General features: G+C 36.2%; 1 protein-coding gene across 3 annotated transcripts in view; it reads right to left on the bottom strand.

The window, feature by feature from the left end:
- Nucleotides 1–13518, bottom strand: part of Ephrin (ephrin) — a 49760-nt gene extending 36242 nt beyond the window's left edge. For 2 of the 3 annotated variants that reach the window (XM_043213630.2, XM_070282434.1), the window contains exon 1: nt 13333–13518. Coding sequence is in view for 1 of the 3 variants with exons in the window: in XM_070282434.1 (XP_070138535.1) it covers nt 13333–13394 (62 nt within the window). In the remaining 2 variants the exon portion in view is untranslated. The remainder of the gene's footprint in view (nt 1–13332) is intronic. The other variant, XM_070282433.1, reaches the window with a different exon arrangement.
- Nucleotides 13519–14880: the final 1362 nt, after the last annotated feature.

Below are 14880 nucleotides of genomic sequence, written 5' to 3'. Positions count from 1 at the left end.
TTATGGGATTTCTATACATCCAATGGGTTGCTTTTCCACGTAGCTTGAGACAAGCTGAAGTAATAATTAGCTTCTTATTTTGTTCCGATAATAAGGAGCTGAAATTATATGACGGACACACACATAAAGCAAAGGGTATTCTTAAAATCCCTAAATTCAAAACATTGGGATTAATTTGGTATATCATAAAATAAAAGTTAGGTTTATACAATATATAAAAATAAAATTAAATAATTATTTAGGCAACTTGTCTTTTTAGTTCAAGATTTAACAGATAAGAGAACCCCCTAATTGTGCAGGAAAACAATTTATTCAAAAAATATCAAATATATCGATATTTCCCATTGATATTTTTAATATTATCATCATATTTTTTGATAAAAAAAATATCATCGATACGATATTTTTAAAAATATTTGACAACCCTACAATCCAGCTTGAGACGAGGTAGTGCAGCTGTTATTTCCTGGACAATCGTCTACGGATAGGCATGACATCACAGCCCGTGTTTTCAGACAAAAGCTCAAGTCAGTGATGAATTTCATTGTGAAACATGGAGTTTTAAGATCTGTGCGGTGCTGGATGTATTCAGTAGAATGGCAGAAGAGAGGATTGCCGCATGCGCACATACTGATCTGGCTGTATGATAAAATTACTCCAGATGAAATCGACGATGTGATATTAACCACGGGCCGAGGTAAATACGGATTTGCATGCAGTTGTCATCAAGAACATCATCACCATCATCCATGGCCCATGTGGTACCCTCAACCCAAGTTCACCATGCATGGTAGACGGGAAGTGTTCCAAGCGATATCTTCGAGCTTAGGAAGTTAAGCAGTTAATTACTCTACGGAGTATCTAAACTCACTTGATCTGCCTGGAATGCCACCACACATATTGAAATTAAAAATAGGTGTGCCGATTATCATGCTCCGGAATATGAATCAGGCGAAACTCTGCAATGGTACGCGACTCGCAGTCAAGAAATTGATGAACAACGTTGTAGAAGCAACGATCATAAGTGGTCCTTTTAAAGGTGAAGATGTCCTAGGATTCCAATGTACCCGACTGATACAATGGAGAAACAAAGAATATTGTATACCAGTAGGAATACCGAGGGCATAGGAAATTTCTCTGCCCGAGCTCTGCCACACACCCACAGTATAAATGTGTAAAACGTCATGCTCACAGCCTACTATCTGCTATTCGTTACTAACACTAATGCGTTAAAATCATATCAATGTATTGGGGTGCCGACCACTGTTGTATACCCACAAGTATTACAGTATTACATTAATTATATATAAGTTTTAAATATATAAGTATTACATTAATTTGAAAATTATTCTTTTTTGTTTGACTTATTTCTTATGCGTGCAACCACAATATGCCACAGCGAAACGTGGCAGGGTTCAGTTAGTTTTTTATATATAGTTAGCAGCCACTCTAATTTTTTATTTTTTATATTTTATCGTGAGAAATAAACCCGTAATCGTAAATAATCATTCAACATTTTGGCGCCCCCGGGTGGACATTATGCTAATTATTTAAACAAAAAAAAAAGCTAACTTCGGGCGGAGCCGAAGTTGATATACCATTGCAGTTAAAACGGGATATATATCGCAAACATCGGATATAGTTGGGCGATCCTTATGAGAATATGATAATATAACTCAATTCAATATAATAAAAAATCTTTAAAAAAAAGTCCTAAACTTCTTTCTACAAAAATACCAAAGTTAATATTTCTACCAAAACCATTTCCGATTGATCAGTTATATGGCAGCTATAAGATATAGTCAGCCGGTCGTTATAAAATTTGCTTTATTTACTTCTCATCAATTAATATTGCCGAAACTTGTCGGCGGGATTCACATATGACTATAACTATAACTATAACTACAATTATAGCTATTATAATGCCCTTTATTGTAACCTACACATACGTACAAGATTAGAGATAAGATCAACTGTAATTAGACTTTAAACTCTTTCTGATCGCTGCTAGGAGCTAGTTGAATTTATACCGTACAAGAGTTCGGACGTAATAATAAAGTCATACTAAGAGTCTAGCAACCTTCTCTTTGTCTGACACGTGAAACTCAATTAGCAATTGAGTCATCTACACATCAACTCATTTATAATCGACTTCGGACCCGGCTGAAATAGCTCCTGGTCCCAAAAGACACGGAGATCGAAGAAGATCTGGCACGTGTGGTACCTCTACTAAACTGGGTCCAAGCATCGACATAACTATATACATATATCCACATCACTGTCGCCCTCCCCCTTTACCCCTCTTTAGTTTTGAGTTTGAGTTTGTCAAGTCAGCCTCATTATGTTTAAATTGTCTGCGAAAAGGTTGCGAAGTGTAAATCGACTAGAAGTGAAATTTGTGCAAGATCGCACCACAAACTTCTGCACCGATTTACTGTGACCGAAAATAACTTGGCGTTACCACCACCAAATGAACATCCTCCTAGAACTAAAAATGGCGAGCACATATTGGCCCGAGCATTACTTGACTCTGGGTCACAAATGAACTTCATTACTGAAGAACTTGTCACAACTTGCTTGGAATTGGTCAAGCTTATTCCCAGGTTAATAAAAAGATACAAACTGTGGTAAAGTCAATTATTAATGGTAGTGAGTTTTCGTTCGACTTTTGGATTTTGAGAAAAATTTCGGGTTATCTGACTTGCCGTTAGCAGACCCATATTTTTATAAACCTCAGCGGATAGACATGTTAATTGGAGCTGAGTCATTTTTCGAACTGTTGTCCGTTGAATGGATAGTATAGTATCGGGAAAATATAAGGCTAATACCTCAACTCCTCAACAGCCTGTCTCTAGCCTGAATTGCCAAGAAGAATTACTCGAGTCTATAGATGGCAATTTGAAAAAATTCTGGTCGTTGAAAGAAGTACTAACTTCTGAAAAGCTGTTGTCACCTGAACAAAAATTTTGTGAGGAACATTTTCAGAAAAATACAGTTGTACTGCCTTCAGGTCAGGCTTCCATTTAAATCTCGTTCGATGTAACTAAACGCCGATTTTTGTCGCTCGAGAGAAGATTATCTCGTGGTCCGAATTTAAATAAAATGTATTTGGAATTTATGGAAGAATACGAATCCTAAGGTCATATGTCCCCTACAAGCAATGATGTTCTTGCTACTCCACACTACGTCATACCCTGCCAGTGTGTCTCATGGCTTCAAAGCACATCGACCAAATTACGGGTCGTGTTTGATGCGTCTTGTAAGACATCAACACAGAAGTGCCTAAATGATCTGTTTATGGTTGGTCCCATGATACAATTAATTAATTGTAGCCTATCGGCTTCATTAACCATAACTTGGCGATAAATCTTTTTTATGTCGGCTATCAGAGCGAATCTGTTCAGCCGGAACCGAAGAAGAGTTGAATACAAAAGCCGATATAAAAAAGATGTATCGCCAAGTTATGGTTAATGAAGCCGATAGGCGATACCAGTTGATAGTGTGGAGGAAAACCCCATCAGAGTCCTTGAAACTGTGCAAGCTCAACACCGTTAAATATGGCACTGCGCCAGCCCCATTGCTGGCCATAAGGTGTTTGAAGAGGTTGAGTGAATCTGTAAAAAATACATTCCCTCGAGCTGCCGAAGTTATTGGGTCCGACTCTTACGTTGACCACATGTTAACGGGTGCTGGTTGCATTTAGGAGCTAAAGACAATTAAGTAAAGACTGAAGTAACTCAGGTTCTTCAAAACGCTGGGTTTGAATTGAGCAAGTGGTTGTCAAACTCGCCGGAAGTTACTGCATCCGCGAGCACGGTTAAGCCAATAACACTTTTGGACTTAGAACTGAGTAAAGCAATAGGAATCGCTTGGGTTCCTAAAGAAGATACATTTAAATTTAAAAATTGATGCTTCAGCCATGGGTCAAAGGGCGACCAAGCAGAACATTCTTTCGGTGACATCGAAGCTGTTTTAACCCCTTGGCTTATTAAACCCTATACTTATAAAAGGAAAGATCCTATTGCAGGAACTTTGGCTAAGTAAAATAGATTGGGATGAGTCAATTCCACTGCACTTAGAAACAGCGTGCCTTGTCGCAATTAGAGGACATCTCAATTCCGAGATTCATGTTTACCGAGCCGATGTCACCGATTTAAATTCATGCCTTTTCTGACGCATCGATGAGAGCCTATGGAGCCTGCGTCTATATTCGTTGCAAATCTGCCGAAGGTATTAAAGTTTCGTTGTTGACTGCAAAGTCCATAGTAGCGCCGCTCAAAACAAAGACGCTCCCCCGTCTTGAGTTATGTGCCGCTCACCTTCTCGCCTTCTCATCTCTGCCGCAAGATAAAGCCTCTAATAAAATTTCCAATCGAACGAACTGAATTTTTGTCGGATTCAGATTAACTCTTCATTGGATTCGTTCCCATCTATCGAAAAAAGAATGCGGTCTCATTTATTGGACGTGATAGAAGGATATTCCTCTCACCTAAAACTGCTGTGTGTGTTAATATGTTTCGCTTAATAAGGAAATCGAAGAGATTAGTAGTGAATTCTGATATTGCTAAAATCAGAGAGCACAAGTATTAAGAAGAAATAGAAAAAAATTAATGGTTGGCCCTGGTTTACAAAAGCTAAATCCTTTTTTACATGAAGCCTCAGAGGTTGGGTTTAGCTTTTCGTTTTTGCGCGTCAGGGGGCGACTAGCTAATGCCCCTATATCGTACAATGCCAAGTTTCCAGTATGGTTGACAAAACGCTCTTAATCTGTTCAAAGCTACGTCCGATACTTACACGAGTCGAATTTTTATGGGGGTCCACGAGCACTTGTGAGTCTTTTGCGACAGCGCATATGGATCGTAAATGCGCAGGATGTCTGCAGTCAATCAGTACGGTCATGCACACGCTGCTTTAAATGCAAGCCTCGTCTGATGACTCAAATCATGGGAGATTTACCCTTAGATAGAATTCGTGCTCTCTGCCCATTTTCCATATGTGGTGTTGATTTTTCTGGCCCTATTAATACGACATTGAAAGTTCGTGGTAGGCCACGTTTGTTTGTTTTGCGTCCAAGGCAGTGATTCCTTATTGTTGGCTTTTCAAAGGTTCAAAGGACAACGCGACAAACTTCGGAGAGTCACCCCTTCGCAGAGCTTCGTCGGAGAATAGAGGACGAGGTCGCCGCGGTCACGTAATACGCATCAAGAAAAGGATGCTTAATTGCGTTCATACCGCCGCGGGCTCCGCACATGGGTGGACTATGGGAGGCAGGTGTGAAGTCTGCAAAACACTTACTGCTACGAGCGGTAGGGAATGCCAGGCTGACCGCGGAGGATCTGCAGACCATGTTGGAGTCGAGGCCGTCCTGAACTCCCGACCCCTGGGGGCTCTGAGTCAGGACCCAAGCGACGACGAGGCGCTTACTCCCGGGCACCTGTTGACAGGTCCGCTCATCGCCCCACCAGCACAGCGGACCCCGGACCAGCAGGGTCTAACGTGCTTGCGGCGATGGCGGCTTGTCTTGTCAATCAAGCAAATGTTTTGGCAGCGATGGTCCCGGGAGTACGTCTTGGGCCTACAGGCGCGGTCGAAATGGCAGCACCAGGAGGACGACACCCGGACGGGCGAGCTGGTCCTGATCGCAGAGGATCACCAGCCGCTACAACAGTGTGTCACAGCAAGGGTAGGAGCAACGCACGCCGGAGCGGACGGAAGGGTATGGGTCGCCGTCGTCAGGACTAGTTCTGGAGCGGAATATAGGAGGGCAGACCACAAGCTGGCGCCAGATGGCGACTGCCCAAACTTAAAAATCAAAATGTTTCCACTGAGAAAAATTTGTTCAGAAATTCGGTTGGAAAAAGTTTTTGTAATGAAGAATATAGATAGGAGAGCGTAGTTTTTCATTTTATTAAGAAATTTTTGTAGCAAAGTTTTTTTTTAAATAAAATATAAAATTTTAGTGCCCATTCCAACTTTTGAATTAACGAAAAATTAAATAAAAAAATACGTTTTTTTCGCTCAGTGAATTCTCTGTTTTCATTGTTTTTCTCTGCTACGCATACACTCAAATATTATACATGTGTTCGTTTTGCCCCCCACTGATCTAGTCTAAAATAGCTTAGGGCGGAGCGGGAGCGAAATCTCATATTCGCTCTTGTGCAAATTCGCCCCGCTTCGCCGCAATAGATAAGTTAGGCTTCAGATTAGAGAAATATAGATCGAATTATAACGTTGACGAGGCCACATCTTTTTTGTATCGCTTTCGCTATTTTGAATATACGATAAAATATAAAAAATAAGAGTGACTTCTAACTATACATTTATGGAAAAAATAATAGAAACGAATATTTCTATTTCACTTAAAGGCTTTATTTTTAAGTTTAGGCTTTAGAAATATTTATGAAATCCACTGAGTTAGTAACGTGAATAACGATACTTGTTCACGATCTTCTTTTTGAACGCTTTTCGTCCGCAATTTTTGTTTTTCATGGAAATTCGTCAGAAGACCTCGTGTTTGGGTTGGAAAAAATAATAGAAACGCAGTCGTATTTTGTAAAAATCTGTGGTTATTGTTCGTTTAAATTAAAATAAAAGGTATTGTTTTGAATATTTTTATTACAAAGAGTGTTATTATAGCAATTTTTTGTACAATTTATCATTTAATTTTGTTAAAAGCTTTCAAATGGGTCGTGGAGCACATTGCACCGCAGTAGAGAGGAATCTTATTCTCACATTAAAAGCAGAAGTCCAATCCATGGGACTAATTGTAAACTATGCTAAAAAAAAAGTGTTTTCTGCTATCCACTATACAGATAAACAGGAAAAACGTGGCAGAAAGAGAGCAACTTCCACAAAATTTGACACGACCCTTATTAGAAAGTCGAAATAGGAGCCTTTCCTTTCTTCGAAGGATCTTATAAACTATATGAACGCATCCTTAACGAGTCATACCATTTGCAAAAGACTGATTGAGCGTGGTTTGAAAGCGCATTCAGCATGGAGAGTTCCTTTTATGAGCAAAAGACATATCGAAAGGCGACTCTGCTTTGCCAAAAACCAAGAGACCCGCCAGAACTGGAAAAACGTCCTTTGGTCCGTTGAGACAAAGTAGATCCCATGTTAGACACCCAAACATCACAGCATTCGATCCCAAATACACCAAAAAGACAATCAAACAAGGAGGCGGCAATATAATGCTATGAGGATGTTTCTCTGCTTCAGGTGTTGGTTCACTTTATCGGGTACAAGGCAATAGGTGTTCAGACTATGTAAACATAATGAAGGACGTTATGTTACCATATGCCGAAGAGGAAATGCCTTGGAAGTGGGAATTTATTCAGGATAACGATCCCAAACCCACATCCAAGCTTGCGATAAAGTGGTTCCAGGGCAATAAAGTCGACGTTTTGGATTGGTCCGCTCAGTCACCCGATTTAAACCCTATTGAGCATTTGTGAGGCAATCGTATAAAAACGTTTAAATGGGTTTCAACCAAAATAAGGAGCAAATGTGGGAGAAAGTCCAGAAAGAAAGGTACTCCATTTAGCAAGCAATATGCTACAATCTGGTGGAGTCTATGCCTCGTAGGTGAGCTGCAGTTTTAAAAAACTATGGTAACGGCACAAAATATTAAAGCTAAATACATTTTATGGTACATTTTTCTATACTAGTTAATTTAGAGAAGGATTAGTCATTTCGTTTCTATTTTTATTTCCGGGTCAAAAACATAAAATTAAACTTTAGTTTTATTTTTTAGCTAAATAAATAGAGCTAAATGGATTTCTGTTTTCTATTATGTAAGATAGATGTATATATATTAAAGTAAAAGAAAAATTTTCACTCATTACAACGTTTCCTATAAAAATACGTATTTGAACCCAAAGGGAAAATTCGTTTCTATTATTTTTTCCTTCACTGTATAGTTAGCAGTCACTCTTAATTTTTATATATTATCTTATTTTTTATAGAGATAAACTAATCTCCTTCAACACCTTACATTTGTATACAAATCTAGTATATAGTCGTTCTAATTCTGTTTATTTCCCGACCCACTATCGTTTTATTTTGGGAAACAAGAGCAATTGGGAACAGAAAATATCGCTCGTCATTTGAGCGAGAGCCAAATATTTATACGAACAAAGCAAACGGTTGCTCTCAGACATTGTGATCAAAGATTCTTATTGTCCACTTATTGTGAGAGGCAACACTTATTGTGAGACCTTAGCAATCGGTTCACAGTTAATTTCGAGCTATGCAGAGAACCTATACTTTCCACCGCTACCTTTGTTCTCAATATTTTTTCTGCCTATTGTTTTTTTTACAAAATTATATTTAAATAAGAATGGAAAGCAAACTTCGGGCGGAGGCGAAGTTGACACACCCTTGCAGTTACCCTTACCCTTGCAGTCAAGAACGCAAAAATCGGATATAGTTGGCCGATGAGAATTCATAATATAACCAATTCATTACAAAACAAAATTTTACACGAGATTTATTTTTGGCAAAATAATTTCATATCGAATTTCTTAAGGATCGACCGACTATATCTTATAGCTGCCATATATCTGAACGATCGGAAATGGTTTTTGGTTGAAATTCCAACTTTGGTATTTTTGAAGATAGAAGCTTGGGACTTTTTTTTTTTAGAATTTTTATTTTAATTAATTGGTTTTATTATGATGTAATCATAAGGATCGGCCAACTATATCCGATGTTTGCGATATATGTACATATATCGGATTTAACTGCAAGGGCTTATCAACTTCGGGTTATCAATCAACAATTGGGTTATATTATCAAGGGCTCCGCCCGAAGTTAGCCTGCCTTTCTTGTTTTATATTGAATTTTAAAGTGGCGTACGTTTGCGACCGTATGTATGAGGTTGGTATAAACAATTTTTTTTTTTTTAATTTTTATTTTTGTTTAAAAAGTTTATAAATATTTGTAGATGGATAAAAAAAAATGGCAATTAAAATTAAATTAGCCCTCGTACACGCACATGTGTCTGTCCAGGCATATTTCGACTTTTAACGTTAATTTAACTTACTCGCAACTAAGATATCGAAAATTGCTTCCAGGTAATCTCCACAAATTCTATTGGCTTCCGATATGTGCATTTTATAATTGAAAAAGTCATTAAAACAGGACAAAAAAAAAAGATTTAAAATCTGCACCTTTCTACACGCACTTGGTGCCTGGCCAGACCCTTATGTATTTATTTCAGAAACATACGGATTTTACATAGGATATTTGTTTTCATGCGTCCTTATTAACGATCTTATTGCTTATTCTTTTATTTCTCTTTCTTGTTTTGCTTCTATTTGTGAGTCATTTTTCGATAAAACGCTGAACAGAAAACAACTACTATCAGAGCTGACTATCAGACTTTTTTCGCTGCAATTTTTTGTTTGCTTGTTTCATTTTTGTCAATCATGAGTGATGAAGTCAAATTCGTTTATAATATGCGATCGCGTTACAAAAATCAAAGTACGGATTTTCACGCACGTTTATCAGCGGCGTCGAAAAACTCGCTTTTACTGCTGTAAATGTACGCATCCGGTGTGTCAACAACATTCGAAAATCAAATATACAGTGGCGAGCACATGTGGATACATGTTTGTCACTTCAGACTTTAAGCTGTTGTAAAATCCGTAAAAATGAATAAATCTCTTTAATTTTTTTTTTCTAGTAATCTTTATTAATATCTACTAGATATATGTACAAGGAACTAATATTTAAATAATAAGTTGCTTATATGTATATTTTTTTATTATTCAAATTTTAATATTTCGTCCAAAGACCCTTTGCCTTAATTACCATTTTAATACGTTTGGGCATACTCTCGACCAATTTCTGCAACATTTCATTTGGAATACTTTTCCATTCCGCTTGCATCCTGGCCCAAAGTTCATCAAATCCTTTTGGTGGACTCTCATACTTTGCCAGCCGTTTCTTTCGCAGAACCCATAGATTTTCAATAGGATTAAGATTAGTGAGAGCAAGTCAGCTCGGGAAATTGCAAGGCACTGGGTATTTGTCACTAAACTTTCCTCCAAGTCAGAAAACGACGCAAGGTTACCGCGCCTGATCCGCCTAAATCGCGACCATGCCTCCTAACGGATAGGGCTGCACGAGCTATGGAGCACCACTTGACCGATAAGAACAAGACAACCCCCAAGGAAGCTCTTCACAGAATCGGTCTGACATCGTCAGTTAAACAGAAGAAACCAGCTCTCTCTGACAAAAATGTTGCAGCACGTCTTAAATTCTGCAAGGAACACAAGTCCTGGACGGTAGACGACTTGAAAAAAGTGATTTGGTCAGACGAGACCAAAATAAACCGTTTTCAGTCCGATGGTAAGGAGTACTACTGGCACCGGCCCCACGAAAAATTAAAAAAACATCAAGTTAAGGAAACCATGAAGCATGGAGGAGGAGGCTTCATGGTGTGGGGCTGCTTTACGTGGTGGAACAGTGGCCCGTTCGTGAAAATCGATGGGATAATGAAGAAGGACGACTATCTTCGTATTTTGGAGACCAATCTTCATGAATATATAGAAAAATGCTTATCCCATTGAGGAAATCACTTTTCAACAAGATGGAGACCCCAAACACACGGCTAAAATCGTGAAGAATTGGCTAGGTCATCAAAGTTTTAAACTTATGCAGTGGCCAGCTCAGAGTCTGGATCTTAATCCCATTGAAAATCTATGGGTTCTGCGAAAGAAACGGCTGGCAAAGTATGAGAGTCCACCAAAAGGATTTGATGAACTTTGGGCCAGGATGCAAGCGGAATGGAAAATTATTCCAAATGAAAAGTGGATACATTGACTTTTTTCAAATAATAAAAAAATATACATATAAGCAACTTATTATTTAAATATTAGTTCCTTGTATATCTAGTAGATATTAATAAAGATTACTAGAAAAAAAAATTAAAGAGATTTATTCATTTTTACGGATTTTACAACAGCTTGAAGTCTGAAGTGACAAACATGTATCCACATGTGCTCGCCACTGTATATGCTTCGCGTGCCTTCCCCAGAAGACATGAAGAAATTTTATGTTATGTTTAACTACAAAACTCATTACTATTCCATTTCTTTTGTATTAAAAACTTTGTTTAATAAATGATAAAAAATGACGAAAGAAAAAGTTGTTTCTCTCACATTCTGGATATTTTTGCAAGTTTATTTTTCCTCACATAGGTACTCTTATCTAAGTCAAAATAAAATAAATTGGTCAGAAATAAAAATATTTACCTATTCAAGATAAAAATTTGACCGCATGCAACTCTAATTCCCATACAAATGCATGTAAACGTATAGGGGTCTGGCCAGGCACCATGTGCGTGGAATAAGGTTTTAAAATATGTGCGTGTACGAGGGTTAAATAAGAATTTAATTTTTAATAAAAAAAAAAAAATAGGTAAACGTGTTTTTTTTTTTTGAAAATATAAATTTATTTATACAAACAAAGAGGTAAACAACAAAATATATTATATAGTAGAATCCGGCTATAACCACTCCGCTTATAGCGGCCGTCCGGTTATTGCGTCGAAAACTCGATGGTTTGGTTGGTCCCGATACAAACTTATATGAAAACTTATTTTAGCGTCTATCCGCTTATACCGACGAAATTCACAATTCAACCGGATATTGCGAAGTTCTAAAAAAAAATATGTGCAGCGAAATACATAAAACGACATTGTAAGAAATGTATGTATTTATAGGTGATCGGCACCCTTTCCTGTGTGCTTATCAGTGACACGAAGGATCTTACACTCTCACTACTCTGTGTAAGTTTCAGCTATCGGGTTAGCAACGCTGCTGGGAGATAGTCAAAGTGCAATATTGAATTAAATTTATAACATTTTTTGTTTTGATTACAAAATTAATTTGTTTTATTTTAGAAACCTTTTACGATCATGGCAACCATAAAATAAACAAAAAAAAATGTGTTTATTGCTCCTTTTGGTTATAGCGTCGTCCGGATATAACCAAATGCTATCGGAAACAAAAAAAAAGTTTTAGAAAATGTTTTTTTCTTCGCGTTAATTGCGTACGAACGTACGTTCGTGACCCCAGGATTAGCCCATATACTTATTATTTAAGCCTCTTAAAAAAATTGTATTTTACCAAAGATTATTTAAATTAAAATAAATGTTTATTGGGGTCCAGAAAGTTGCCACTTTCGCTCTTGAAATACATACATATGTCAATATTATTTTAAAAAACTCTACAAAAAACTTTGTTTCAATACTCTACATAAATTTTTAATTTTGACTCTTTAAACAGGTTAGCACCAAAAATTTCACCAAAAAAAAGAAATTTGTCATTTTTGAGGGCGGTAAATTTTGGAATTGCAAATAGTTAATTGATAGTGTTGTCATTTATAAGATACTTGGAATTGTTTTTATATTTTTCTTTTAACACTTCTATTTTAATGAACAACTCAAAGCTTGTAATTTTATGCAAAAATATGAAATAAGACAAAAACAAAGTAAATATAAAATGTTAGACAAACCTGGCATAGGCTCGAAAAATTGACAAAAAAATGGTATATTTTTTCGATGCTATTGCATTGCTATTTCTATGAACACAGCTGTATATGCAGGCTAGGGTACATACCCCTTTGCCGACCGTTTTGACATAAATACATACATACATACATGTATTCAATAAGATTCAGGATTTTTTGTATGATGACATACATACATATCTCGACGGATTCGAAATGGAAATATGTACGTATGGTATATCTTTCGCAACCAAATCATTTGTTGTTTTCTAATGATACTTTTGTTGATCATAGAAGGAGAAGGGCAAGTTATGATTTACATATGTATGTATGTGTTGTTATCGTGTTGAAATAGTCGGTATAACATTTCAAGGCGCTCGCCAGTAGATACATACGTTTTTTTTGTTTAAAAAAATTTTACATATGTATTTGGCACTAATTTTTCTATTATTTTTAATTATTTCTTTTCTTTTTCCGATTTTTCTGTTGGCTATTTCTGATGCAAGCCTACACACATTCATACATACATTTGTATACAAGCGATTAATTTTGTGTATACATACACAACGACGACGAACTCCTACAGGACATACAGGGAACATTTAAATGGCAGAAACATATACATACATACATGTTTAAGAAAATTTTCTTGGTTGAATTTAAATATATTGTCACTTTTATAAATTATATCTTTTCTATATTGATACTTAATTTATAAAGATCTATTATTAAAAGAAAATTTAATAATGAACATGTACAACAAATAAATTTAAAAAACACATTTTCTATAAAGATAATCACACTACACGTTACTTTTTAATAAGGTTCCAACATATTCGACATTCACCAATCTGGTAGTCATTCATTGTTTTCATTTTAAAAATATTAACTATACGTTTATACTAATTACTTTATAAATACATAATTTCCTGTTTTTTTTTTTGTTAGAAAAATCGTAATAACTCCATTGACATCAGTGGGACCGTTGATGCACTACTAGGAAAATGAGCTAACGCTATTTGAAAAAATCCCTGTTCGATTCGATCACAAAAAAATGGTTTTTGAAGAAATGGGTATGATTTTAAATATTCAAGAGAATAGATGTAGCTGACAGACGGTTTTAAAATTCAAATATCAAATAATATAAATGCAAATGTGAAAACTACAAATATATCACCAAAATGCGGGCTATTTAAATTTTTTATCGGATAAAAAGAATTTCTTCTTCCAAGATGAAGAAGTCTTCTTCGAGACTTTTCTTTAAGTCACGAAAAAAAGTGTGAACTTCAATGGGTGATCGTTTTAAAGCTTCTAGAAAATATATGGTTTTTGGGAAAAAAAACCATTAAGAGCAATTTGTTTTTTTTTTTTATTTTATGCACATTATATGTTTATGTGATTATGAAATTTCATTATACCGCGGCACACTGGACCGGATTGTGACTATGCGGCATAAGATGGAAAATTATATACATATAAAGAGCAGAACCTTGGAATGTTTTAAAAATATACCACAATAAATGTTTAAGCAATGTTTTAAGTAAGCTTGACCACGCCTACCTTAACTGCCCGTTGAAGACAACATAACGTATACGTGATCTGAAATTAAATTTCAATTTTACTTATTTTAATTATTTTCAGACATAATATAGTGATTTTTATTATTTAAAATAAACATGGATTTAATTTTTGCTTTGGCAAAGACTACATAATTATATTTATAAGACGAAATGAAATGTGAACAGTCGTTCAAAAGAAGAGATTTTCTAAAGAAAATGGATTTATTTCATTTGAATCCGAGTCTTCCGAGTCATCTAATATACATATGTATCATTAAAACTGCAGTCATTAGGAAATGATTTAAAGTACTAGGATTATCGTTTTTCGGTGCTGCAAAGAATTCAATTACGTCTTGCGGAAGGGGTTGTTTTTTATGTCGAGCTGCCCTTTTTGGAGATATTGGAAATACTTGAGATATAGGAATCTGATGAGTCCATAGATCTGTGGAACACATCCATTATATTATTTCGTCTATCTTGCTTATAGAAGTTATTTCGCGCTTCTGACGCGTTTACTGCGAGACAGCCTACCGGCACTACTGAGTCAGCTAATATTTGGAATCCAAAAATAAATATTTTTAGTAAAGTTGAAGAGGATACCCTGCGTAATTCCTTTTCTTGCCACATTTTCCTTGCACATGTTTTGTTTTTAAAAAGCATATCGAGTTTGTCACTTTTTTTTCGTGATTGTCATTTTGTAGAGGGTATTACAATTTTGGTCAAAAGTGTGCAACGTAGTGAAGGAGGATCACCTTGATCAAGATCACCTCCTGAGTTGATATGAGCATGTCCGTCTGTCTGT

The sequence above is a fragment of the Drosophila bipectinata genome, chromosome 4, assembly GCF_030179905.1.
Source record: "Drosophila bipectinata strain 14024-0381.07 chromosome 4, DbipHiC1v2, whole genome shotgun sequence".
Lineage (NCBI taxonomy): Eukaryota > Metazoa > Arthropoda > Insecta > Diptera > Drosophilidae > Drosophila > Drosophila bipectinata.
This window is presented reverse-complemented; position numbering and strand designations above follow the sequence as displayed.